Source organism: Amia ocellicauda, chromosome 9 (genome assembly GCF_036373705.1).
Source record: "Amia ocellicauda isolate fAmiCal2 chromosome 9, fAmiCal2.hap1, whole genome shotgun sequence".
Taxonomy (NCBI): domain Eukaryota; kingdom Metazoa; phylum Chordata; class Actinopteri; order Amiiformes; family Amiidae; genus Amia; species Amia ocellicauda.
Genome location: NC_089858.1, coordinates 24,462,916 through 24,489,360, shown reverse-complemented (window position 1 = coordinate 24,489,360; position 26,445 = coordinate 24,462,916). Strand labels below are relative to the sequence as shown.

Sequence of the window (26,445 nt, the reverse complement as noted above, 5' to 3'; positions counted from 1 at the left end):
GAAAAATCTAATTATTAACCATATAAGTCTGTTCTGAAACGAAGAACTATGAACTCTGGTGATCCTCAGCGGGTGATTGTGATTGGTCAATCGTTGACAGCTGACGGTACACTAGCCAATCAGCATTAGTCATCAAACGTTCATTGGTGGGTTGGATACTGGTATTTTATTGGCTGAATTCATTAGTCATCTGACGCAAGAATACGGAGGCCGGGTGGGGAAAAACTGTACTCTTATCTGATTGAAATACAGGGCCGATGTGTTGCAAAGGTGCTGTAGTCGTATAATCGTTCAGTTTCCCCTAGCTATTATTAAGTAAAATTATATAGGTGGTCGAAATAAAATGGGGGAGGAAAACAACACAGAGACCAACTCGGATCCCAATGTGAAGTATTACACTCTTGAAGAAATCAAACAGCACAATACGAGCAAGAATACATGGCTTATTCTTCACGATAAAATCTATGATGTCACCGGCTTTCTGGAGGAGGTAAGGGTTTGAAGAAAAGGCCTGGTGTGGCCTTATGCGGCCAATTCTCATTTTTAGGCCTGAACTAACATGGGACTGTAATAATAATAATATTAATAATAAAAAAATAAAAAAACGGCAATGTAACATTTTCTTAAACATTGTCCGATCTTTGACGGAGTGACCGATGTTTACACACACACATACACACACATACATACATGCACATACCGGGTCTCCAGCTGGTGTGCTGCACGGCACTCATTTAAGCCTTAATAACGTATTTGTTACTCACATTTATCCATTACAGTAAGCCAGTGTTTTTCACTTAGATTTTATATATATATATATATATATATATATATATATATATATATATATATCACGAATGACACGTGGCCTTACGTTTCCATTACACTTCTTGATTCCCTTCAGAAGCGACTATATTGACACAAATTAATTCTTATCAGGTGCTATAATTGTCTTGGTATGTATCATGGTTATACCACTAGTATTCACCAGATGGGCCCCTTAACGAGAGTTAAGCAATCCATGGTATAAAGCAGGGCAGAGTTCCCTGACACATAGTAACCGTCAATCAGACAACTCTGCATGAGGAGTGGTTTCCCCTTTTCCTGAAAGCATGTGCTGTAAGTGTGAGATTGAAAAGGGCTTTTCTTTTAAGTGTCCTGATCACAGTTCTGCACCTTCCAACTAACTTGTTATTATTATCATTTTAAAAAGGTGATCATATGATCTTAGCCTCTCATCTCGTCCTCTGCAGTCAGGAGGGTTCATGTGGGTTGTGTGGGGCGCTGTGTCCTCAGGTCTGTGTCTGTGTTTCAGCACCCAGGAGGTGAGGAGGTGTTGTTGGAGCAGGCCGGGGGAGACGCCACAGAGAGCTTTGAGGATGTGGGTCACTCCACAGATGCCCGTGAAATGCTCCAGCAGTTCTTTGTGGGAGAGCTTCACATGGTACAGTCCCCTCAATTTGTGTCTTGCATTGCCCGTTGAGAGCGTCGGAAATCGTCAGCTGCTCTCCAACATATTTATCGTGTTTGTAGCTAGGGTTCAAAATCATCAACAGGCTTTCTATGGCATTGTTTAATCTGATACAGGGAATGTTGTCTGCTAACTAATCCATTCCTGATTCTTTATATCTTCAGTGGTTAATTAAACTGCCCACACCCTACTCAGTGTGTGTATACTAGAGATGATACTGATATTTCTGAACCTCAAATAGGAGACAGTACTGTTGAAATACCAGTATAGATCAAAAGATGTCACCTCACCTGCTTGTTTAAATGAACTGAATGAAAGCATAACATTTTTCTCTCTTTCAGAATGACCGTAAGAAGGACAGTTCAAAGGTGAATTCTTATGTGTTAATATTTGAATGAGGCCATTATGATATGTTTACTTAAACATGAAACAGTAGCCTAGTTAGTTATTATTGAGGTGTTTTTTTGAAAATACCAAACCAGTATATAGTATAAAGCATCACTGTTTTTGCAAAACTGGATTATTAGGTAAGAGTTTGGACTTTTTCAGACAATATTTCACGGATGGTTTTGTTAACTGAAAACTGAATACTAGCAAAGAGTTCTGTGTGTATAGAAAAACTTTGAGAAGAGAACATTACTGTTTTATAACTAGGTTTCAGAACTGTTATTAGTTTTCAAAACACATTATTAAATTATATTTATTTTCCTTTTTTCTAGGATGTTTTAATCACAACCTCTACTGGTCAGTCCAGGTAAACCCCATTTGTTATGCAGAATTGTCTCTAGATATGGAAGGACACTCTTCATATTTAGGAAGCCTTTTGTTTTGATGTGTATTGCGTATATTCATTGTCCTGTTAATTTTCTTTATAATGTGTTGTTAGTATTTTTAACATCTAAAAAAATGTTATTTAATTAATAGAAGGCTATCTGATTAAAACATGTTCTTTGTCTGTTTAGAGGGGAAATAATGCTGAAGTATTATTTATTCTTCATATAACTATTGTGTCTTGTTTTCGATGCAAATCATCCTTAGTTCATACAATTCTTTTGATTGTATCTAACACAAATATGATAAAGTATCTGTTTTCAAGGTTTAAAGCTTTCTCTTCTTTTATATAGTTGGACAACCTGGTTGATTCCTGCCATTGCTGCTGCTATTGTGGGTTTGATGTATCGCTTCTACGTGCTGGAAAATCGATCATCCTGAGCTCCTTCTACTGCTCCACATCCATCCCATCTTATCTTGAGGCCTTGATATATCAGACTGAACACCCTGCACATCATTTACAGCCAGGAATGAGCAAGAGAAGATTCCTCAGCACTCATATTGCCCCCAGTCTTCTCTCTGGGGACTTCTCCACTGCCTCCACGTTCAACCCCGAGAGAGAGGTGGGGAGGAGATTGGGGCAAGATGAGTCTTGTCCAGATGTCTCTTTTGTTGCCTTGAAGCATCCCCCCCTTTCTCCCATTCCTCATCTCATTGGTGTTGCGATTGCTTTAGGTACTCTGTAATTACTTATACCAACTACTGAGTCATTGCAGTAAAGTGGTCTGTATAGGTGACGTGTTCTGTCTATTCTGGATCTATTCTGGATGTCTTCTTTTTATACTGGTTCAGCTGTGTATTTGAAAGGGGTTATAGAACTTTCTGGGACAGATTTACTAAGCCTTTGCTAAAATGCAATGTTTTATAGCAGTAGCTTTCAATGTAAAGTAAGGGAATCAGAATATTGTAATCTGAGAACCTACAAATGCATCTAAACCTGTAATATGAAGTTATGTGTATGTGACAAAATTATTAATAAAAAAAAACAAAAACATTTGAGCAAATGCTCAGTAAATCTTGATCCCTCTGTCTTTTTATAATGAGGCAACTTCTTTTACTGGAGTGTCTTTTTTTAACACAGTTTACATTGTAGATTGTAGGATTGTAGAAGTAGGCAGTGCGAATGCTGGAGGTTTCTCTGAACATTTTTGTTCTGTTAAACGCTACTGACCTTGACTACATTTGCCAAGGCACCTATGTCAGGGGCATAACCTTGGCTCATGACTGGAGAAAGATCAATTGGTTGACTATGGTGGAGAAATAGTTTGTGAATAAACAAAATATTAGAAAGACTAGTAAGTAATGTTGTTGTTGGAAGATCTTATGCTGCCCATTATTAAATTGCACACAATATTCCTTAATATATAATTGTCGTGAATATAATAATCATCATTGCTGTGGTGCAACAATACATGAGGCACCCTGTCTCGACCATCTCCCTACTTCAAGAGCAACTAGTGTAATTTGGGGTATATAAACATGATTAATACCAAAAACTTGACAGTAATTCATAATTCATATTAATTACATTTTCCATAATGTTTTCTTCATTCTACTAATTGAAAAATATTACAAACTGTAGAGCATGTGACATTCTGCCTACATTACTTCCACCCTCAGTGTGAAAAAGTATTTCATGCCTAACTCTTTAACATAGGATTGAATGGGTTTTGCTTTCATTGTCTTCTCCAGAAACATGGCTCAATCCCTGTGTGAATGGGAAATCTGCATTTCACAAATGGAAAAGAATCCAATCTCTACCCATTCGTACACAGGTTGTCATTATTATGTACTGTATTTTTAATTCTTATATTTAATGTTTAAAATGTTTTTTTTTCTGTTTATTTTCTTGTGCATTCTGGTATTTTTGTTTTTAAAAGTTGTATTGGTGAAAATGGTCAAATTTGAGTGTATTGGTGTAGATCCCATCCTATGCCATTGCCAGATTAGGCCAGGAGTACCCAGAGGGTGATGCACAATTGGCTGAACATCAGTGGTGCCCTGGGGGGTATCTGGGGGGAGAACTGGGATAGACACACATGTGATTAGTTTCTGCCGAGGTGCCTGCAAGGTCAGAGTGATAGCTGTTTATCACCAAATCCTTCAGCTGGTGTTCTAGTTGGACTATAGACATTCTAACCTTGCTAAATAAATGGTTGATCTTATTGGAAATCGATGTTACTAACGGCAAATATTTGTAATATCTATATAATATAATTTCAAATGATTACATTTTGTTTTGTTTTTAATTGATACATATCCATTCCTTAATGCAGTTCAGTGAACATCAGTAATTGGTTTAAGAAGAACACATATTACAATGATCCATTGTTAAGAACATGCATTGATAAATAAACGTGGCATACACTTAATCTTCCAGAAAAGGCTGTCTTAGCTAGGTAGTTAGAATAGAGCTGTCATGATACCAACAGCTTGGAAACATTACAAGTTTTATAAACCAGCAGGAAACCAGCTAATCTGAAATTAGCTTTGTTTGTTGCCACTTGAGGTACTTTGTTTGATACTGAGTGATAAGACTTTTTGTTTTCTTCATTCTTCTAGTAACACAAAATCCTGATCTAAGCTTGGTACATTGTTGAATAGTTTTATTAAATTAATAAAATAATACCTTTATTATCTCAGATAAAAACATTTCAACCTCCACTAAAATTCAAAGTTCCCTTTGCTTTTTCTTGCTGAAATTTAAGTTTAATAAAGTTTATTAACTGATCAAATCTAAGACTATTAATCTCCAGCTATATGTGTTATTTTTATTTTTTTTGCGTTCCGAACTAATTGAACTAAGTAAACCAAATATAACTGAAGTCAGCCATATTTGCTTGAAGGGAAAGATGCTTGTGTGAGTATCTTCAATTCAAAATACAGTTCGAAGAGTTTTAATTAAATCCCTTGGGGGAGGGAAAAGCACAATAATGGCATAGCTATAATTTTATGACACTTCATTAGATAAAAGATGAAAAATACAAAACATTGCCTGGATATAGGTTTGCTACCTGACCATATCATTACAGGACACTGCAAAACAGGACAGGCTTTAAATGCTGCTTCTAAACTGAAAGCAATGAATCTAAAATTAATGTAAACTCGGATTACATTATGAAGCTGTTCATTTGGTGTGGTTGATCAATATTACTTGATGAGGAGAGTAGGCCTATGGAAAAAATAGATTAATAGGAATCAGGAGTTAGATACCAAGTTTAAAATATGGATGACTTTTCCATTTCTTTCTGTTCAGGAGCAACTCTGGAAACTTTCGTGGAAAGGTAACTCAGATGTAAACCCTAAGCAGTGCCTCAAGTATATTATTCTGTATGGATTGATGGTTCTCAACCTATGCCTTGTTGCTCTGCGGTTACATGGGCTTTGTCTGATTGTGCTGTATTTTCAAATATGATTGGTTTCTGTGCTGTCGAGAATAAGGCCTGGTACATTTTATTAGCATTTTAAATTCTACACTGAAAGTCTCTGATGTGACAGACTTCTTCACTTGTAATTTGCAGAATTATTAACTTTTCGCATTGGATTTACCAGTGTCTGTTCTATCCCCAATTATGGTCATTTTGTGTAATTAATATTTTCTCTTAACTGCTTGTGGCTGGAACTGGTAACATTTCCAATCAGTGACGGGTATGAAATTCTGCATGAAAACTCACAAACTGAAAATGAAGTATTTAAATATGAAGAATAACATTGCATTAATATGATTATTGTTAATAATTGTGATGTTTTATTTTAATGGAGTAATACATGTATCTGAGTAATTCATTGATCACTCTTATTTTGGCCATTTCAGTGTAACAGAAATAGAAAACTAACCTTTATCCCACCAGAAAACAAGTAATTGCAGTAAAATAAGGTCTCTTGTGTATTTCAATTAAACACTTACAAAATACCATAGTGATACTAAGTCTTTAATTTATCAGATAATTATATTGTGTTACAAGTAGGCTGTATACACATGGATTAACTAAAATTATTACTAAAAATGTGTTTGTTTTCACATACATCCCAGCATAAAAAATACAATAATGTTAATCATCCACTCATATTAAAAAAATAAATGCATTTTACTATGATGACAATTATATATATCTTATCTCCTCTGTAAATAAAGAGAATGTTTAATGTAGGGACAAATTATGAGGACCTATTGACTTTCCTATTTGTAAACCACCATGTTAATAGATACTGTATATATTTTTATATTTTCCTGTCAACGAGTACATTCTTACTATAGCCCTTGATTTTAATACATTATTTGTTGATTATTATGGCGTAATGAATCTAAAAACAACATTAATGTGAAAGATGTCGTGTATGTGGTAGTGTGATATAAACATGACATGCCCTGCGCTCATATGTCAGTGTTAAGGAAAGAGACGATTGATAAAGTTTGTTGTAGAACAGGGGATTGTGGGATAGCAATGGCTTCGCGTAGAGATCGCGTTGAGTTTATTGAAATAAAATAAAAACACGTATATGCAGTACTAATATGGGGATAATAAATTAATAATAGCCTGAACAAGGCGACACCAACCATACCTTACCTACATTGAGGTGAGAATCTATTCATATTTAATGTATGTTTAAACTTAGAAGTGTTTTAAGATTGAACGGCATCTTTGAAATAGACGGGACCGACTGAGCACTTCTCACAAATGCTTTTGTTATTTTAAAATGGACGAATTCGCTTGTTATTAATGAAATTAATCTATATTTGAAAAACAAACAAGTGCTGTCGGATTAGTGCACGGTCTGCGTGGACGAATTACATGGCTTTCAGTGTCGATGCATTTAACGATTTGTATACGGTGGCAATTCAAATAGCGCCTAATCGTGCACACGAGCCTATGATCATATGTGTTGTTGAAATACTTGCAGGAGCTGAAACCAGTGTTTTGTTCCGTGAAGTCGTAGTGTGTAATGTTAGAATAGGAAGGCAATACACCATATCTGGTCTATCTCTCTCTGCTCCATATTCCCACAAGTAGCGCACATTTCTTTGTTGGTAGTGTAATGGGATGTTTACATGACAACCTTTTTTCCTTTGGGAAATCCTTCAACAACATGATTTGTTTGTTTTTATTTCCACAGTGGCATTGTTCAGGTACATGCCATGGTGGAATGGAGAGGCATCCAAATCTGATATGTCATTTATTGCTTCATTGTTGAAGCTGAATATGGGACAGTTCAAAGTGTGTGTGTGTATATAATATAAAACTCCTTTCATCTGAGTGTGTCTTGAACTGAAAGTCAGTCTGCAGGAGGAATAGTCATTAAAAAAACTGATATATATATATATTGTGAGGTTTAGAGGCACAGTTTAGTGATGGGGATCTCTCTCTGTTTTTTATGACAGCAGATTAGTGACTCAGGACTGTGAGGAGATGGACGATGATGAAGATGCCTCTCTGCACCGGCTGGAGGGCAGTGACCCCAGTATGCAGGTGGGGGGGCTGATTGTGAAGAAGAAGATCGCCACTACAGAGCAGCATGTCTTCCGTGCCCCCACCCCTCGCACCTCCCTGCTGGGGCTGGACCTGCTGGCCGCCCAGAAACGCAAGGAGCGTGAGGAGAGGGAGCGCCAGGAGGAGGAGAGGGGGAAGAAGAAGTCTAAAGTGTCCTCATACCGTGACTGGGAAGAGGGAAAGGATGACTCGGGGTCGGATGAAGAGGGGGAGAAGGAAGAGGCCGGGGCCAGTCGCAAAGAGAGGTGAGTGGGTCATGGCCAAGAGAAAAAGGTGCAAGGACAATTGGGGCCTGATTTTCCAAAGTTGTCAAAAGATTTTCTCATGATTAAGACCGGCACGTCTTTGTTGCATTTTCAGGAAATACAGAGTGACGGGCTCGGAGACACCTTCGAATCCTGGCGGAGTGAGCGAGGAGTTCCGGCGCAAACACCAGCAGAGGGAGAAGGAGCGGAAGGAACACGGAGTATATGCCTCGTCCAAGGAGGAGAAGAAACGAGACAAGGACAAGGACAGGGAGAGGGAGAGGGACAGAGACAGGGAGCGGAGAAGTGAGAGAGGTAGGAAAACTTTAAAACCCTAATGATTGCTCAGAGACTCCGTGTTGGCAGCGTGACTGTGACAGTTAAGGAGTTATATTATCTCCATTACTGCATTCCTTTTGTGTTGGAAGGGTTTCTGTTTGCAAAGGACAGTGCAATGAAGACTACAAAGGATACGTTTTTTGCAGTTAAAGTTAATTAAGTTTTTAGCTGTATTGTGGGAATTCTGTGGCCATAGCTTTGTCCTTGTGTACTGCAGACGATCCGGACCGCAGTCAGCGCAGTAGCGGCCGCAGTGAGAGAGGGGAACGGTCACAGAGGGAACCCTGGTCTGATCACAGCAGCCGATCCAGGAGAGAGGAGCTGGAGTCTCCCCGCCACCGGCCTCGGGGTCTGTATCTGTCATCACAGCAGTCCTTTTCATTAAACTGCACACGTTACACATTGCGGTCCATGAAACCGTGTTATGACAAAAAGTTGCGTTTAATTAAACCATATTTTTAATTATATTTTTTGTATAAATCATCTGTTTGCCAAATATGTTAAAATTCACTTTATTGTCTGGGAATGCCTGACTGTGTGGGTCATCCATAATTGATATAATTATACCTCTCTATTATTGTGACAATTTAGGTTCATTGTTTGCCAAGATTGTAAGTATTTAATTAGTAAGACATTAAAGAAAATGTTCTACCAGAAAAGGGTCTATGGTAAGGTTGGTTTGGATAATACTAAAGTATATAATACTCAATATTCACTGGCGATGTCCATTTATAGCCGAGATTAAGTTGGATCCATCTTCACAAATTTCAAGTCCAGTGTTTGTTGGCGAGATTCCATTGGGTAGAAGCAAGGAGCCTCTGGTATTGAAGAGCGATTATGTAACGACAGTAGCTCACCATGTCTGCTCTGTATGTGCAGATGCCCCCACGCCATCGCGCACCAGCTGGGATGAGGATGACAGCGGATACTCCAGCTCCCGCCGTTCTCACTGGGAATCCCCTTCCCCCGCCCCCTCTCACCATGAGGGTGACAAGTTGGAGCGGAGCCAGCGCTCAGGCCGCGACAGCGAAAGGAGGGAGAGAGAGAGGTGCAGTACCTTTATGATTATTCTTGCTTTTCACTAAGAGCATAGATCTTTACTGAAATAACACTAATAATGTACTGGGAGTGACTTCTGTAATTAAAAAATAAATGACAAAACGTTTTGTTGTTGTAACGATAGTGATATAGTGACAGGAGAGACTTTTTCTTAAATAACTGACTAAACTGTTCAAATTGTGGCACTCATGATGTTGTATTGTTGTTTGGTAGGGAAAGACCCAACACTAAGCAGCCCCATAATCTTACATAATCAAGTTTCATGTGTCCTCTTTCAATAAACTAATGTGCCAGTGTTTTGCATTCTTTGTGTGTGTGGGCTTTGTGTGTGCTCAGTTAAGCCTACCTGAAATGAGATCCTGAGAATCCTGTTAATCTCCTTTCTCAAAGTGCAGTGCAAACCTGTAGGCACTTGCCAGTCCCAATATATGCTTTTTGGTAGAACTCAAAGGAAAAAACAGTAGACCCTCTACTCCTGTTTCGACAAGTGCTTAGAAAGACAGCCTGCAGGCCCTGTTGTACAGTTCTAGATATGTGGTGATCCAATAGAAGAATATAGGAAAATACATTGTTCACTGCTTAGAACATTATTAACAAGCCTACCCCAGTCTGCTATTCTCCTGCCTGCTGCAGTGATAATTTTTTGTTATTAATGTATGTGTTTGTGTGTGCTTTCTTTCCTCTGCACAGGTCTGTAAAGAACCGATACCCAGACGACACCCCCCTGCCGACGCCCTCTTACAAATACAACGAGTGGGCCAATGACAGGAAACACCTGGGTTCCACGCCCCGCCTCTCGCGTGGTAAAGGTAATACCCGCCTTCCTCTTTTGTGTGGGAGATGCAATCAACCAAACCTTGCTGCCAAAACCTCCCATATCTGGAATTAAGGGCAGTGAAAGCTTATTTTACAGAGCCAGATTAGCATGAATCTTGGACTACTCTATGTAAAATAACATTGGGTATTCCAAGACTAGTGTTTAACCCAACTATAAACCAATATATAGACTGTCCGTCTCTCAGGTGTGCAGAGAAGGCAGTGCCTCACTGTAACTGCACTACAAACACAAAATGTAACTATTTTCTTTAAGAAGAAAGTGTATGCCAGGCCAGGGCTGACAGTATAGTGTGTATGGCCTGACTCATTTTTCCTGTTTTTTTTTTTTGTTTTTTTCTAGGCAGGAAGGAAGACGGTGAGGATGGTATTTCCTTTGACAATGAGGAGGAGAAGCAGCAGTGGGAGGAGGACCAGCGGGTAAGGGTGTCTGGGAGAGCAGACTTCTGTTTTGACAGCTGGAACCAGTATATTCTTCCTAAGAGATGCCACTTTTTTATTTTTGGGAATCTTGAAGCCTGTATTTATTATACATAATAGACTACAACCAGCCAAGAGTTCGAAATCTCTTTAGTTCTTCTCAGATAGTTTATTTCACTGTTTTTCATTTCTTTATTATTATTTTTTATAAATGTAAGATAAGGTGTAGTTACTTTTTTTGTAATAACTCTGTAATCAGTTGCTCTATCAAATGATGAACAATCAGCAAAGCAAGTTGGAATTCAGAGGGATGCTCCTAGGCCCCTTGTATTTGCTGTCCATTAGAACCAATGAATGATTTTAAAACTTGACTTTAAGCCCTGGCAGACTTTGGGAACTGAATACTGTGGTACTGGGGCTAAGCATATAACAGGCCTGTGTTTGTGCAGCAAGCGGACAGGGACTGGTACATGATGGACGAGGGGTATGACGAGTTTCACAACCCCCTGACCTCCAGCTCGGAGGAGTACGTGAAGAAGAGGGAGCAGATCCTACAGAAGCAGACACAGAAACGCATCTCTGCACAAAAACGACAGATCAATGAGGTAAAGCCCCCAGACAGCTTGCGTTCGCCCATAAAACTGGTTCATCATGTTCTACACAGTGGCTTCCTGCTTGATGAGGCATTACGACATGGGGAATCTTCTTAGGTTATCTAATGCAGCACTGCAAGAGAGAAACCAAACCCCAAACCAGCAGAGAGAAAGTAATTGAATGTTTGGTTCATCCACTGTCAAATTCAAGGTCATTAACTAAAATAAAGAAAACTATTGCAATTTCCTTCTAAGCTTTCAAATGATCACCTGGGTAAATGACGGCTCGTGAACTATACAGTCATCCATTTTATGGAATTTGTGTGTTGAGAACTCTTCTCCTGTGTCGGTAGGATAACGAGCGCTGGGAGACGAACCGCATGCTCACCAGTGGCGTGGTGCAGCGGCTGGAAGTGGATGAGGATTTTGAGGAGGACAACGCGGCCAAAGTCCACCTGTTGGTCCATAACCTTGTACCTCCCTTCCTGGATGGAAGGATCGTCTTCACCAAGCAGGTCCTGCCGAATTCTGAGCAGTATGATTCCTGCTAATGTCTCTCAACAAGTGCGTGATGCTGATAAGCCTGTTTCCCTATGTTCCAGCCAGAGCCAGTCATCCCTGTGAAGGATCCCACCTCTGACATGGCAATCATCTCCCGAAAGGGCAGCCAGCTGGTCCGCAAACACCGTGAGCAGAAGGAGCGCAAGAAGGTACTGCTTTAACCCGCTTACCTCCCCTTTTCCTCAGGGTCTAGAGAGGTGTCTGCCCCCTCTTACACAAGCCTGGCCCTGTTCCTGTTAACAATGGCTGATGCTGATGCATTAATCTATAACAAACAATATTGAAATATTCCCTGACCAAGAACAGTTCATGTAAAAAGTGGAGAACAGTGCCATGCAAGTCTACGAATATACATACAAATACATGTACGTTTCCCTACAGATCTCTTGAAGATGTTTTCTAATCTTAAAGACTTTTCCTGTCTTTTTAAAAGTCTGAATAACTGAAGTTGTCGTTGCACTTGTTCATGTTTGGAGAGTATGTTGAATTCTGTGACGCCTCACTTGAACAGGCGCAGCACAAGCACTGGGAGCTGGCTGGCACCAAACTGGGCGACATCATGGGCATTAAGAAGAAAGAGGAGGGTGAAGGAGCGCAGGCCGGAATCGTAGCTCAGGATGGCACCGTGGATTACAAGTACGTATATTGAGAGCAGCTTTTCTTCGTGTTTTATTTCCACCTCAAATATATTTTTATTCTGTCCCGTTCCTAAGGGAAGCCATTCTCATAAAAGTGCTTGCTTTTTCCTTTTCTTTTTTAATTCATTCCTCAGGACCGAGCAGAAGTTTGCAGATCACATGAAAGACAAGAGTGAGGCGAGCAGTGAGTTTGCCAAGAAGAAGACTCTCCTGGAGCAGAGACAGTACCTGCCCATATTCGCAGTGAGACAGCAGCTGCTCAATATAATCAGGTATGGCACTGCAGGGCAGGGTGGGAGAGGGTTGCTATTACTTTAGCACACAGAGCAGCGTGTTTCTGGAAAAGGAGGCTGTCTCTTACCTTATGAAAGGTTGATTGACGGTGTATGATGTGTTGTTCTTGTCGTTTACCCCAGGGATAACAGTATTGTGATCGTGGTGGGTGAGACTGGCAGTGGGAAGACTACCCAGCTGACGCAGTACCTCCACGAGGATGGCTACACACGCTATGGCATGGTGGGGTGTACGCAGCCCCGCAGGGTGGCAGCTATGAGCGTGGCCAAGAGAGTGAGCGAGGAGATCGCCAGCAACCTGGGGGAAGAGGTGAGAAGTGATTTTGTTTTAAAATTAATATTGCTTAGAAAAAGTGTAACACTGCCACCTGGTGGATCATGAGAAGACTGAAAATGAGTAGGGGGATCTGGTTGGCATATATAATACTGTACTACTAGTTCAGTAAATATCCCATTGAATTTCTAGGCAGTATGATGTCTGCTTCTGCTTCTTTGGCTGGGGTGCTGTACATTATTCAGATAATTGAGTTATTGCTTACAATTAGAAGGTGGGTGTTTTGTGTGTAGTAGTACCTCGTGGTGTGAAGGAGGGTACATGGATTATTACAGTGCCTTGTGTTGTGGACAGGTGGGCTATGCCATCCGCTTTGAGGACTGCACCTCGGAGAAGACCATGATCAAGTACATGACCGATGGGATTCTGCTCAGGGAGTCTCTGAGGGAGTCTGACCTCGATCACTACAGTGCCATAATCATGGACGAGGCCCACGAGAGGTCCCTCAACACCGATGTGCTGTTCGGACTGCTCAGGGAGGTGAGGTCCAGCATGATGCCCCCTGTCATGACTTCTCGCATATTACACAGAGCTCTTCTTACACAAAACGGTGATCATTTGAAGACCTGAGATAAAACTGCACAGTATTTAAAGTGTCCAAAAATGTATGAGTGCTAAACCAGATCAAGGAATATTTTATGTTTGCAGTATGCATAATAAAACTGTGTGATCAAAGATCTGTCGACACGTTTCAAGAGAGCAGGGAGGATCTGGGCAGCAGCACACACCTCTCTTTCTGTAATCCTGGCAGGTGGTCGCGAGACGCTCGGACCTGAAGCTCATTGTCACCTCGGCCACCATGGATTCCGATAAGTTTGCTGCTTTCTTTGGGAATGTTCCCATATTCCACATTCCAGGAAGAACATTCCCTGTGGATATCATGTTCAGCAAGGTACACATCCACAGCCGCTAGGCTTTGAACAGAAGAAATGCACGAGCAAATCCATCGTTGTAGTATGTATTTTTAACTGGTTCATATCCTTTGTGAGTGTCATTTTTTAAAATTTTCAGTATGTCCATTTCCATTATTCACTACCCAAGCACCTTGCCCTTACTGTACTGTCCTGCAGCCACACAGATTAGCATTGACCTGTGGCTCTCAAATGGACTTCAGTATGTTTCCTCAATATTATCAGTGGCTTTCATCTCTATTGCTTGCATTAGTATTGTGTTCACGTCAGTCCAGCTATAAACTCATTAAGATCTGTTAGGCTGCATATTGAGGTTTTTTTTATTATGAAAAGGCTGTTGGCTGGAAATCCATTCACAAATGGTAATGCTTTAATTATGGGTTTTAATCTTATTCTGGGATGTTGTGCGGTTTAGTATTCTGTGCACATACGAATGCTGGTCTCAGTAATTGGATGCTGGACGAGCTCACACTGTTGTGTTGTGCGTTTCAGACCCCTCAGGAGGATTACGTGGAGGCGGCAGTTAAGCAGGCCCTGCAGATTCACCTGAGCGGCATGCAGGGGGACATCCTGATCTTCATGCCAGGACAGGAGGATATTGAGGTACCTGCCAGGGAGACAGAGGACTCGTATTGAGAGGGGAGGGAGGCTGGGATGGTGTGGTTAAATATGATGTACAATGGGGTGGAAAGACTTTGTGTCAAATTAAGCGACAGGTTTCTCTGCTTTGCTGCCAGTGTTGGGAGGAATCATCAGTGTGCTGTTCTGCCTTAGGGAAATCAAGCTTAAGGTCATAGGTATGGCAGTCTCAGGAAGGGGATTAATGGAAGATTTGCAGTTATACCACTGGCTCTAGCTGGCCATCTGAGATATGTTTCCCAAGTACTCCATTCAAGCAATGCAACTCTCTGCACCAGCTGTTGGACTATAGAGATCCCTCTGTTTATACAAATCAGCAGGTACATAGTCATGATCAGAGGACAATGATAAGATTGGTGCCTGAGGTAGGGCCAGTGAGCTGTAGAAAGGAATATTTCACCTTATTGATTTACTTGTTTTATTTTCCTTCACCACCTCACACCCCTATATTCCAGGTCACCTCAGATCAGATCGTGGAGAGGCTGGAGGACCTGGATAGTGCCCCCCCTCTGGCAGTGCTGCCAATCTACTCCCAGCTGCCCTCTGACCTGCAGGCCAAGATCTTCCAGAAGGTAAGACTATTACTCTGCGCTGTGTGGATATATGACTGCCTGTGCTCTCGGTCTGTCTGAAAGTTGTGCTAATATCTACATAGAGGAGTCTATCTGCATTGTTTGCTTTGTGTTCCTAGGTCTATTCTGCTGAAGAACATTGTGTTGGGCAATTATTTCTGTTGACATCTTGTTTATTTTCCAAAGTGAGGAAATGTTTGTACATTTAGTGCCATGTTCTGGTTGGAGCTTGAATATTAATAATCTGTCTTTAATAACATTCTAATGTACAGTTTGTGCTAAGGTTATTATGACTTACATGATATTTAAAGTAACTTTAACCTCTCAAAGCAAATGTCATTAAAAAGAAGCTGATTGTGCAGTGTAGCTTTCCTGAAGTCCAAGCAAATGTTTTGGGCTTTTGTATTGTGTGTCAGTGCTTTCCACCCATTGACTGTGCCCGTCTCCTAGGCCCCCGACGGAGTGAGGAAGTGTATCGTTGCCACTAACATCGCAGAGACCTCCCTGACCGTGGATGGCATCATGTTTGTAATTGACTCTGGCTACTGCAAACTCAAGGTGAGACTTGAGATGGATATCAATCCAAAACTATCTGCCGAAGGTACATGGAGAGAACTTGGCTGCTCCTTAAAATCCCATTAGCCACATTCCACAGGAAGCTCATTTTCTCCACTTGAGATTTTGACATTTCAGAAATAATGCTTCGATAAATTGTTTGTCTATTTACCTCAAAATGTTTAGGGCCATATTCATAAAATGCTTTCTGCCACACTTAATTTACAACACTTTTTGGAAGAATTGAACAGAATCTGGAATAAATTGCTGCTGACAGGGAGTCCTAAATAAGCATCCTGATAGATTTATGTGGCATAATGTTAACTACTTCTTCTTGTTAGGCTAGTGGTAAATGTGTTTTGAATGAGGCAATCTCTGACCACGACCTTTGTATTTTCATATTATGTACATATTATGTACTGCTGCTGTTAATGTTTTCGATGCTTTTCTGTGTGCCGGTTGCTGACTGTAGCCCTGTGGTTTTGTTACGTCCAGGTGTTCAACCCTCGTATTGGAATGGACGCACTGCAGGTCTACCCCATTAGCCAGGCCAATGCTAACCAGCGTTCGGGTCGAGCTGGCAGAACTGGACCAGGACAATGTTTCAGGTAAAAAGTTCTGCCTTTCGGAGAATGGGGCACACGGCCGTGATGTGGACGGATGTTTTCAACTAAAACAACTATTTGACATTAATACATTGACTGTCTTCTAACCTGCTCCCACAGTATCACACATTGATATACACAAATAACACCTTTGAGTGTGTGTTGAAATAACTGCTACCATTTCTTTTTGAAACAAACTTTTTTTTTTGTTGTGGAAAATTATATACAACAGTGAGTCATTCATTCGTTACAGCTGTTAATGAAAGAATATCACTAATACTTTAGAGCATCTGTGCCTCCTCACAACTGGACAGCTACAGTTTTGACACTGAAATCCATTTCCTTAACAAAATTGTATGTTTTTGGGATACACTTTGCAGATTGTATTTTATTTTCCAAGGCGGATTAGCCATTATTTATTTTTCTTTTGTTTTTCATTTTCTGTGAGATTTTTGTGACATTATTCTTATTTTTTTTTCTTTTTTCCTCTCTGTACTGCAGTTTCAATGCTGTAGCCAATGGCACATTTCATACTGTCTTTGGTGTACATCACAGAGTTCTGCTCAATATTATTTCCATCCTCTGATCTCCACGCTGACCATTTTAAATCTAAGGGATTTGATGGAAGTGCAGGAGATGTATCTTATTCTTGAGTGAATTTTATGGAATTTCATTCAGTTTGCTGCAGTAGAAATATCACGGCATGATACAAAGGACATTTCAGTGCTGAGATTTGCAATGACCTTTAAATCAGTGAACTTCCGAGCAGAGATAAAAACACAAGACACTGTAATCCATTACAGACACATGCACAATTGTTTTTCTCCATGTAAATGTTTCTAGTACACTTTAAAAGAGCACATTTTCTTGAGGATTAGTTGCATCACCAATGCAAATCTGTGAATAATCAATTTGAACTTCAGACAAACTGTCCTTAAGAAGCATTGATGTGCTCTGTGTTGCAGATTGGTGTTATTGCATGAATAATCAGCTACTGAAAAGCCTTCTCTTAACTCTCTGTGGACTGCAGGAACATAATTGTTTTTTTCTCTGCATATATATATATATATATACACACACACACACACACACACACACACACACACAATGCTCTGAGGAAGATAAGTCGAAACGCGTAATCATGTCGATGTTCACTTTTTTTTTTTTTTTTTTTTTTTTTTTTCCAAATAATAGTATTTTGTGACATTGGTGAATGTGGACTGTTTTTAGACGGGAGCTGCTGTCCATCCTGCCTTGACTGGATAATCTGGTGTCTGTGTGTATATATACACACACAAACACACATTTCTGCATCCCAAGTGATTGCAGCTTTTTACTTGCAGTCTTTTGGTACTCTCAGCATCTTGCCTATATAATTATTTTTATTCTTGTATAAAACAAAAACAAAATAAAAACAAATGTGTGTTATTTCAAAAAGTGTTTTAACATTTTGCCTCTTTAAAGGACACACTTATGCAGTATTATATTTTAAAAGTATACTTTATTACTGCCATTGTTCCTTTTCCCCCTAAAGTGCATAAAACTAAATTCCAAAGTCTATTATATCGGTAGCTCTCCTTCTTTGTTTATGAAAGTCCAATGCTTTTATAAAGATGCATTTGCTTTTTAATGAATTATTGTACATAACCCTCACAGTGTTAAAACATAAACTTGCTGTAAAGGCTTTCTGTATGGTGGCAATTTCACACCCACTTCGAAGTAAGGTCAGTCAGGAACTATAGAATGGGGCATTTCTACAGGGAATTGAATGAGCTTTCAGATCACAAACAAAAAAGCTGTACTGCTCTTGATGTGGTGTGTCTTTCCGAACAGGCTGTACACTCAGAGTGCCTACAAGAACGAGATGTTGACCACCACCATCCCCGAGATCCAGCGCACCAACCTGGCAAATGTGGTGCTGCTGCTGAAGTCTCTGGGTGTCCAAGACCTGTTGCTCTTCCACTTCATGGACCCCCCACCCGAAGACAACATGCTCAACTCCATGTACCAGCTGTGGATCCTGGGAGCCCTCGACAACACAGGTACACCGTCCACCCCACTGCCTTCTCTGAGTCTACGACTGAGCACAGCGCTTATGAATTGAACCGTTTTCTATTTTGTATTATTTCTCCCATGTCCCCCTGCCTCCCTATTTCCCCTCAGGTGGTCTGACACCTACTGGCCGACTCATGGTGGAGTTTCCCCTGGACCCTGCCCTGTCCAAGATGCTGATTGTGTCGTGTGACATGGGCTGTAGCTCTGACATCCTCATTATTGTCTCCATGCTGTCTGTCCCCGCTATCTTCTACAGGCCAAAGGTACGCACACCCCCCAAACTCAAATTCTCTGGTTGTTCTACTAAAGTGTCTACTGAACTTTTTATTTTAATTTTTAATTTTCTTGAGTCCTTTCCCTAAAGAATAATAATGATAATAAACAAATAAATCAAATCACCCATTAGTGAATATATTGTTTGTGCCATTTACACAATTTATAGAGCCAAAAATCAGTTTAAACAGGAAGTACACATTATTAATATAATAAGCACTAACTTTGTATACATCTGTGATTTTAGTCCATCTTGCTGTTGGTCAGTATATATGCTCTTTAAACACTGCTTAATAGAAGAGACCACAGGAATCACCATAGCAGACACTTACTGCTGTGGTCGGACGCTGTGTTTGCAGGGCCGTGAGGAGGAGAGTGACCAGGTGAGGGAGAAATTCTCCGTCCCCGAGAGTGATCACCTGACCTACCTGAACGTGTACTTGCAGTGGAAGAACAACAACTACTCCACCATCTGGTGCAACGAGCACTTCATCCACACCAAGGCCATGAGAAAGGTCAGCACTACTGTAGCACTGGAGATCTGTATGCGTGTGCCGGTCTTCTCTCTCTCTCTCTCATCAATATGCTCTGTGTACAAGCGTGAGTTTTCTGTTGGCTGGGTTTAGTGCCTTAACCAACATTGATTATGAACCGTCTATAGCTGTGTCACCATCTGCATTTTGTGTTTGCATTGTGTCTGTGCTGTGGCAGGTGCGGGAGGTCCGGGCCCAGCTTAAAGATATCATGGTTCAGCAGAGACTCAACCTGGTGTCCTGTGGCTCTGACTGGGACATCATCAGGAAGTGCATCTGCGCAGCGTACTTCCACCAGGCGGCAAAACTGAAGGTAGGAAATCTGACTCTAAATCCTGACTGTGTGGATCATTTCTTTTTATTCTCATGGCCATTTCTTTCAGCTCTTGTGTGGCAGAAATGGAAGGAATGTCTCTGTGTGTTGTCTGTTTTCAGGGCATCGGGGAGTACGTGAACGTGCGGACAGGAATGCCCTGCCATCTTCACCCCACCAGCTCGCTCTTTGGAATGGGCTACACCCCGGACTACATTGTCTACCACGAGCTGGTCATGACCACAAAGGTAAGGCCTCGGCCCTTCTCCGGCACCTCATCCTCATTCGGCAATTCAGGTTTGACTGAGGAGTGTCCCTCGAGCTGCGTTGTTGACCGGTGTCTTTGTCCTCGTCTTTCAGGAGTACATGCAGTGTGTGACGGCGGTGGACGGGGAATGGCTGGCGGAACTGGGGCCGATGTTCTACAGCATCAAACACGCCGGAAAGACCAGACAGGTGACAAACATGGGCCTCACTCTCGTCCCTTTGCAAACACACTTTCACTCTCTAGTCTCACATATGACTCTTCCGTGCTCCTGCTCCCTCTCATTACTCTCTCCCTCTGCAGGAGAACCGTCGGCGAGCCAAGGAGGAGATCTCGGCCATGGAGGAGGAGATGTCACTGGCACAGCAGCAGCTGACAGCGAGGCGCGAGGAGCAGGAGAGGAAGAGCAACCTGGGCAGTGTGAGGTAAGGCCTCCCACCCGCTAGAGCACCACCCACCCCTGGGGGACTGATTCATGACAGCAATGCATTGAGTAACCGCCTGGTTTAGCTATTCAAGATCAAGGTTTGAATGAAGACAGACCTGGCTTCCATGTTGCTCAACCAGTGAAAGACTTCCACTCAGATCACATGGGTGGGTTTCTAAGTTCCAGGTGCAAATTGAAGTTTAAAGTGGGGAAAAAGCAATAAATAAAACAACAACAAAAAAAGCACTTAGTCCTAAATCAGCTAAGCTATAAACAGATTTTTATTTCCCCTCTCATTCACTGGTGTCATACAGTTTTTTAAACAGATTGGAGAGAGAATAATTATGCTAATGGAAAGATAAAAATGTAACCATAGGTAACTATATGTGGGAAAACTAATACGACATTTAGGCTTGCCAGCTTTCAACATTTACGCCTGCCCAAACTACTTTTAATTAAATGTCTCTCCTGCGGGCAACAAAATCGATTAATGGCGCAATAGCCTTCAGTGAACCTCTTCTCACTCACTGGGGGGGTGGGGGGGTCGGGGAGCAGTGCACTGACCATCTCGCTGCGCTAACAGGTACACCGCTGTGTAGCAGCCAGTTGCAATTTAAATGTCCGTCTGAATGCAAATGCATAATTGATCCTCCAAATTGTTTCATTACTGTTTCTGCATTTGTTTCATTGCCAAGCTTAACCATCGATGTCTCCAGATGGAATACAGTTTTGACTGTAATGACGGTGAGAATAAAGATGTCACAATTAGAATGAAGCCGTAATTACGACCAGAATAAAGCCAGAGCTGGATAAATAGCTGATCTTTGATTACATTCAGAAAGAGTCGCTATTCTGTTCAAACAGTTGTAATTGCAGCTGTTAAGGGAAGTTGAGGGAACTGAAATAAAGGTATCTGACAAATTATAAGCATTAATGTTTGAACCTAAAAGCCACATCATCTGTTTTCTGACCCAAATTAAAGTGTATTCTGTAACTATGGTGACATGTCACACACTCAAACCGTTCTGCCACCTCCTTTGGGATGGGCTGTTATTGTCTGTCATCCAGCCTGAGTTCCTCCATGTCCCCTACATTTGATTACTACTCCATTACAGTACATCAGTATGTGCCATCCAGCCCCCACCCCAATATGCTATTATTTTTGTCTTCCACATGATTGGAGGACTCCACTCCAACAAGAGGAGTCCTGCGTTATTCCTGTCCATCTCTCAGCCTGTCTACATCTCTCCCCCTTCACGTCTGTCTGTCCCTCTCCCCGTCTCCGTCTCTTCCCTCACACTGCATCTCTCCCTCTCACTCTCCCGATGAAGAGATATGAGATGAGCTTTTCTCACCTCTCCACTCTCAAGCGGAGAGAAAAATAAATGATATTGACCCCCGGCTGACCCCTATTACTGTAGCAATTTAAATTGTGGTGCAGGAAAAAAAAAAGCTTTAATTTTTAAATTAAACTCAAAAATGTATTCTGCACACATCTACCGAATTCACAAAGACGAGACCGCTTTAAAAAAATATTTTTTCATTATTAATTAATCAACTAATTTATCTATGTATTAGAACCTTTGTCTGCCAACCTATGTGTCAGACATCTCGACAATAATCACATTAAAGACGGGGATTAGGATTTTGATTTCTGCGACTTTGAAATGTGATAATTAATATGTTCTCTTCTCTCAGTCTCTGGGCACTCTTGTTTCGTGGCTTCTGATGTTAACACAGCACACTGTGTCCTCGCTGCTGGCAAACTCCAATACACCTGAGTTTGTGGCCCAGTCTTAAGTGTGCCTAGATGAAGCTCTAGACAGAGACTTGGTTATGCGCCCCTCTTTCCTTTTCCTGTATTCAACGACCCATGCTGAAGTGTCAATGCTTTTAGATTGAAAAGAGCACAATTAGAGGCTGGTGCTAGCGTTTGGAGAGCTTGAGTAGTTTGGCGTTCTCCCTTTAAGCTCGGCAAATAATCGAGTGTGCTTCAACTTGTATGTGACAAGCAACTGAAATGGGAGAAGTGAAGTGCTGGGACACTGTTGTAGTGCTTAACCTTTCTCTCTCCGTTGTCCCACTGCAATCTCGGCATTCGTACTACTACTGGGCTCTACTTGTCCTTTCAGAATGACTGAGTTCTCTTAATCTGCTCTAGAAAATGGCAGGTCCTGCAGACTGAGGGCTTCTTGTCCCAAATTGTATCCAATATTATCATTTTGAAAAGGATTACATACACTTCTAGCCAACAAAGTGTTATTGAGGTCAATTTGAAAGAGTGGCACATCTTTATTTATTTATTTTTATTCTTATTCATATTTCTTCTCCTGGACGTCCATCTGGTCCACGAGCACTGAAGGCTTAAGTGGCCCAATCTTGTTTTCAAAGCGTTTCCGATAGCTTGATGGTTTACTTTGTTAGGTCCTTTATATCAGGGCCGCATGTTAAGTGAATCACAACATATTAAGCATGTTGGAGCACCTCTCCATACCAACACCGTCATTAGAAAGATGCAAATGAGAAATCAGCTGAAGTTTAAAGGGTTCTTTCAAATGTGTCATGCTATAGACGAAGCCCAGGCAAGGGGAACTTAAAATAATGTATGAAAGGGCATGAAAAACTCAAAAAGGTTGTGGTGTTTGGATGGGGGGTGCGGCAATGGCCTGATGACTGGAATTACAGAGGATGTGTGTAGCAGGGATGGAGAATTGTTTGTGTGTCATGGAGCTGTAATTAAAGATGATGGATAATACTGTCTACACTACACTTTGTACACCAATATCTTCTGGAGAGAGAGAACAACCCTTTCTTTCTTTTTCTTTCTTTCTTTCTTTCTTTCTTCATTTAATATAGGTAACTCCCTCCCTGCCCATCTCTCCCTGAAACACTTCCATGAATAATGACATTTTGAAACGGCTTCATAGCTTCTTTTCTGCACATCCGCCAGTCTGCTTTAGAGAGAAAGCAAAATGATCAATTGTTTTTGCTTATATCATCAGAAGTGTTCAAAACTCCACCCAGAATGTTCTCCATTTGTGGCTGAGAATCATATTGGTGAACGCCAGTGTGTTCCTTGGCCACCTCCAAAGGACACGCAGCACCACAGCCGGTGAACTAACTCTAAGTGCTGAGCTAAGGTCTCGGTTTCATTCCTTTCCCAGGCTTTATAAGACAAGTCTATATGACACCTACAATTGGAACTGTAAGATGACCTGGTATACTGATTAAATTACATTTTAAACAAAGTCGTTAAAATTAGGTGAATATACTTATTCCTTTTTAAACTCTAATATTCAGAACTTACCCTTCAGTCCAGTCCATTGGTATGTCAGGCAACCTTGTGTAGAGAATATATCTGTACAGTTCAATCTCCTGCTGCACATGCGATTGTAGTATGTTTACTTGTCTTGTATGTTGTTGAGATCCTACCTAATATAGTTTTACTACATTATTATTTTTAATCTTACCTTGATACCTCGGTTTACTTGAGATAAAATGGTAAAACACTAATGAGGTTTGGTCCATCTCTCTTTCTATTGTCGACAGGTCAACCAAGATCTGCACCCCAGGAAGAAAGGAGGAAGCACCAATGACCCCGAAACGCACTCCTGCACGATTTGGACTTTAAATTTCAGCTTCTGCTTTCCTTCATTTGATGTCCATCGCGAAATTCCACCGTTGGCTCCTGAAACAACCTGGAACATTCCTCCCCTGGTGCTGGATAGTTTCAGAGGGCTAGTGTTTCATATTTGTATTGTTTGTGATAAGAGACTTAATCACGGAGAGCAATTTAGTGTAGTGCCCAGCAGAGGGGGCACATGTATAAGACATGGAGGTACAAGAGACAGCAAAATTAAAGCCACTTCTTTCTCTTCTCTTTCTGTTCATTGTGCAACCACTGGATATAGACTGGACTGTTTTGGACCATTTAGAAATAAGGGCACAGGAAAATCTTGATTTAGTGCCTTGAGATAAAGAATAGTCAGTTTTTAGTAAGTTATTGGAAAAAAAAGGCCCTATTTTATTAAACTCACCTAAAATACAGATTTAATAGTATTTTTTTCTATTTTCAGCACCCGGTACTTTTTTTTTTTTTTAAACAACTGGGCTGCCAATGGATTCTTTTAAAATGTAATTTTAGTTTACAAAGGCTAAGATAATTAAATCTTTTGGGGCACAAATAGGATGTATTGTTTCATTCAATTTTAAATGACAGGTTTAATTTTTTCTTCATACTTGAATCTTATTCTTTTGAATAGGAACTTTGGAATGGTTCTGATGTGAAAGTTGCTCTGCTATCTGTTTTGATGTTGACGTACAAACTTCTCCTTTTGTATCACGAGCAGCAGGGCTGTTCTTTGATTGGTTTAGTGCGATGTCCGTCTAAACTGCCATGCTCTTTGTACTTCAGTTTAAAGTCTTAACATCTGCAGTGATCAGTCACATGCACTGGGTGATAACCATTCTATATTTCATTTTGTCAGAAATAACATAAGGGGAGAACTGGTTTAATCATTTTTCTATTTTTATTTTTTGTCTGGTGACAGGATAGTGTATCATGAAATATCATCAGCTCATGAGAAGAGAAAATGTTTTCCAACACAAAGCAAGATGCAGCATTGTTAGAGGAAAGTGCTGTTGTGTTGAGGCTTAAAACTAATGCCTGTTAACCCTACCAGGCACAGGGTGTTTGAAACCCAAAATGCTCTTGTTTATCCTATAGTTGTATTAAGACCATGAAATTGCAGTCCATAGTATTGTACTGCCAATAACAACAGTCAAAGTTCATGGTGCAAAAAAACATGCAACTGTCAGGCTTCAAAGAGTTAAAAACACAGCTTGAGCATTTTCAGCAGCTCAAATTCAATGACCTTACATAGCCGCTGATGGGTAAAAAGCACAGCCCACTATAAAGCACACTTCACCCATGCTTCTGTCAGTGAAGTATGTTTCAAGTTGTGCTCGTGACACAAGTGTCTCAAATCTGACGTGAGAGCTAGAATGAATTCGTCTCCCCTTTAATTCAAATGGTATTTGAACTTACTTCCTAGCTGCATTACAATTGAGCTCTTCGTAACCCTGTTTGTCCCCTCTGGAATATGCGTTGGCTTTAATGTTGGTGTGGTAGTGACTCTAGTATATGCAACATTGTGCGTTTGATGTTGTGCTTGTGTCGATCTGTTCTTCTTCACAGCTGATTTATCAGGTGCCATACACACCATTCCCCCGTTATATCGCTTTTAATAGGCGGATACATTGGTCTACCACCACTTTTTCCAAGAACTCGCTAGACCGCGTCTGCAGTAGGGCTGTTTAGCTACTGTTTTCAGGGATCAGGGATTGGAGTGATGGATCTTCGCACCAGGTCTAACATGCGTCGTCTCCGAACTCTCGCTCAGTGCTGTATATGTTGTCAATTGAAATCAGTAGTTCTTTGTGAAGGGGAGGATGTGTGGGTTTGTTAGAACTGATAACCTCCTCGCTTAGCTTCCTGGGCTCACCGAAGTTACCTCCGTCATGAAACCATTTGCTTTTTCAGATTCAGCTGCCTCTGAATATTGCTGTTTCTCTGTCGCAGGAACCTAATGTAAATAGAACATTGTTGGTTCTCCTTCTGCTGTGTGTGTGTGTTTGTGTGTGTGTGAGAGAGAGAGAGAGAAAGAAGAGTCCATATAATGGAGCATGAAGCTAGAATTGTTCAGGCAGACTTTAAAATCCTTTATTAAAAAGTCTGCAACATAAAACGTAAGCCCCCCTGTGTGTAAAGGCTGCGGATGATGAAGTCAAATTGTTTATCTTGCAGAAAAGATTGAATGTTTTGCTGCCACATAATAATCAATTGGTATGGTTTTTCAATGTACGTCTTAAGATGTGACTGTAAATGAATCTATTTGGAGAAAATCGGAAGTGCTGGATGTATTTCATTCTCTTCAATCCCCTTTTGGCTACCAGTAATAAATGAATTTTGGTTTATAAAGCAGGTGTTTCTTCAATGCTCCCTGTCAGCCGCCGTTCACTCCCCCATTGAGTCTTCTTAGGTCTATGTGTGTATTGAATCTTGGCGTCTTTGTAAATACGAATGCTGGAAAAGTTTGTGAAATTATTGCCATGCTTGGTATTCGCTTATGTGTGATGGTCTCTTGTCGACAAATAGTGCCCCCCCTTTTAAAATAAATGGATACACTGA

General features: G+C 40.9%; 2 protein-coding genes across 3 annotated transcripts; both read left to right on the top strand.

The window, feature by feature from the left end:
• The first annotated feature begins 213 nt into the window (after window positions 1-213).
• cyb5b (cytochrome b5 type B) lies at window positions 214-4,530 on the top strand. The gene is made up of 5 exons (XM_066713799.1): window positions 214-490; window positions 1,316-1,444; window positions 1,813-1,839; window positions 2,191-2,225; window positions 2,596-4,530. The coding sequence occupies exons 1-5, from the start codon at window positions 344-346 to the stop codon at window positions 2,681-2,683; spliced, it is 426 nt and encodes a 141-aa protein (XP_066569896.1). The 5' UTR covers window positions 214-343; the 3' UTR covers window positions 2,684-4,530.
• Window positions 4,531-6,729: 2,199 nt separating this feature from the next.
• Window positions 6,730-26,235, top strand: dhx38 (DEAH (Asp-Glu-Ala-His) box polypeptide 38). Of its 2 annotated transcripts, none has more exons than XM_066713798.1 (27): window positions 6,730-6,880; window positions 7,686-8,036; window positions 8,152-8,351; window positions 8,593-8,724; window positions 9,255-9,423; window positions 10,125-10,243; window positions 10,612-10,688; window positions 11,138-11,293; window positions 11,635-11,796; window positions 11,884-11,991; window positions 12,354-12,478; window positions 12,615-12,752; window positions 12,897-13,083; window positions 13,402-13,587; window positions 13,859-13,999; window positions 14,511-14,621; window positions 15,113-15,229; window positions 15,680-15,787; window positions 16,280-16,392; window positions 18,223-18,431; window positions 18,553-18,707; window positions 19,077-19,232; window positions 19,429-19,563; window positions 19,686-19,811; window positions 19,924-20,019; window positions 20,132-20,253; window positions 23,805-26,235. In XM_066713798.1, the coding sequence occupies exons 2-27, from the start codon at window positions 7,711-7,713 to the stop codon at window positions 23,884-23,886; spliced, it is 3,756 nt and encodes a 1,251-aa protein (XP_066569895.1). In that variant the 5' UTR covers window positions 6,730-6,880; window positions 7,686-7,710; the 3' UTR covers window positions 23,887-26,235. The 2 variants fall into 2 exon arrangements, with proteins under 2 accessions (XP_066569895.1, XP_066569894.1); XM_066713797.1 differs by having other exon boundaries at window positions 7,683-8,036.
• Window positions 26,236-26,445: the final 210 nt, after the last annotated feature.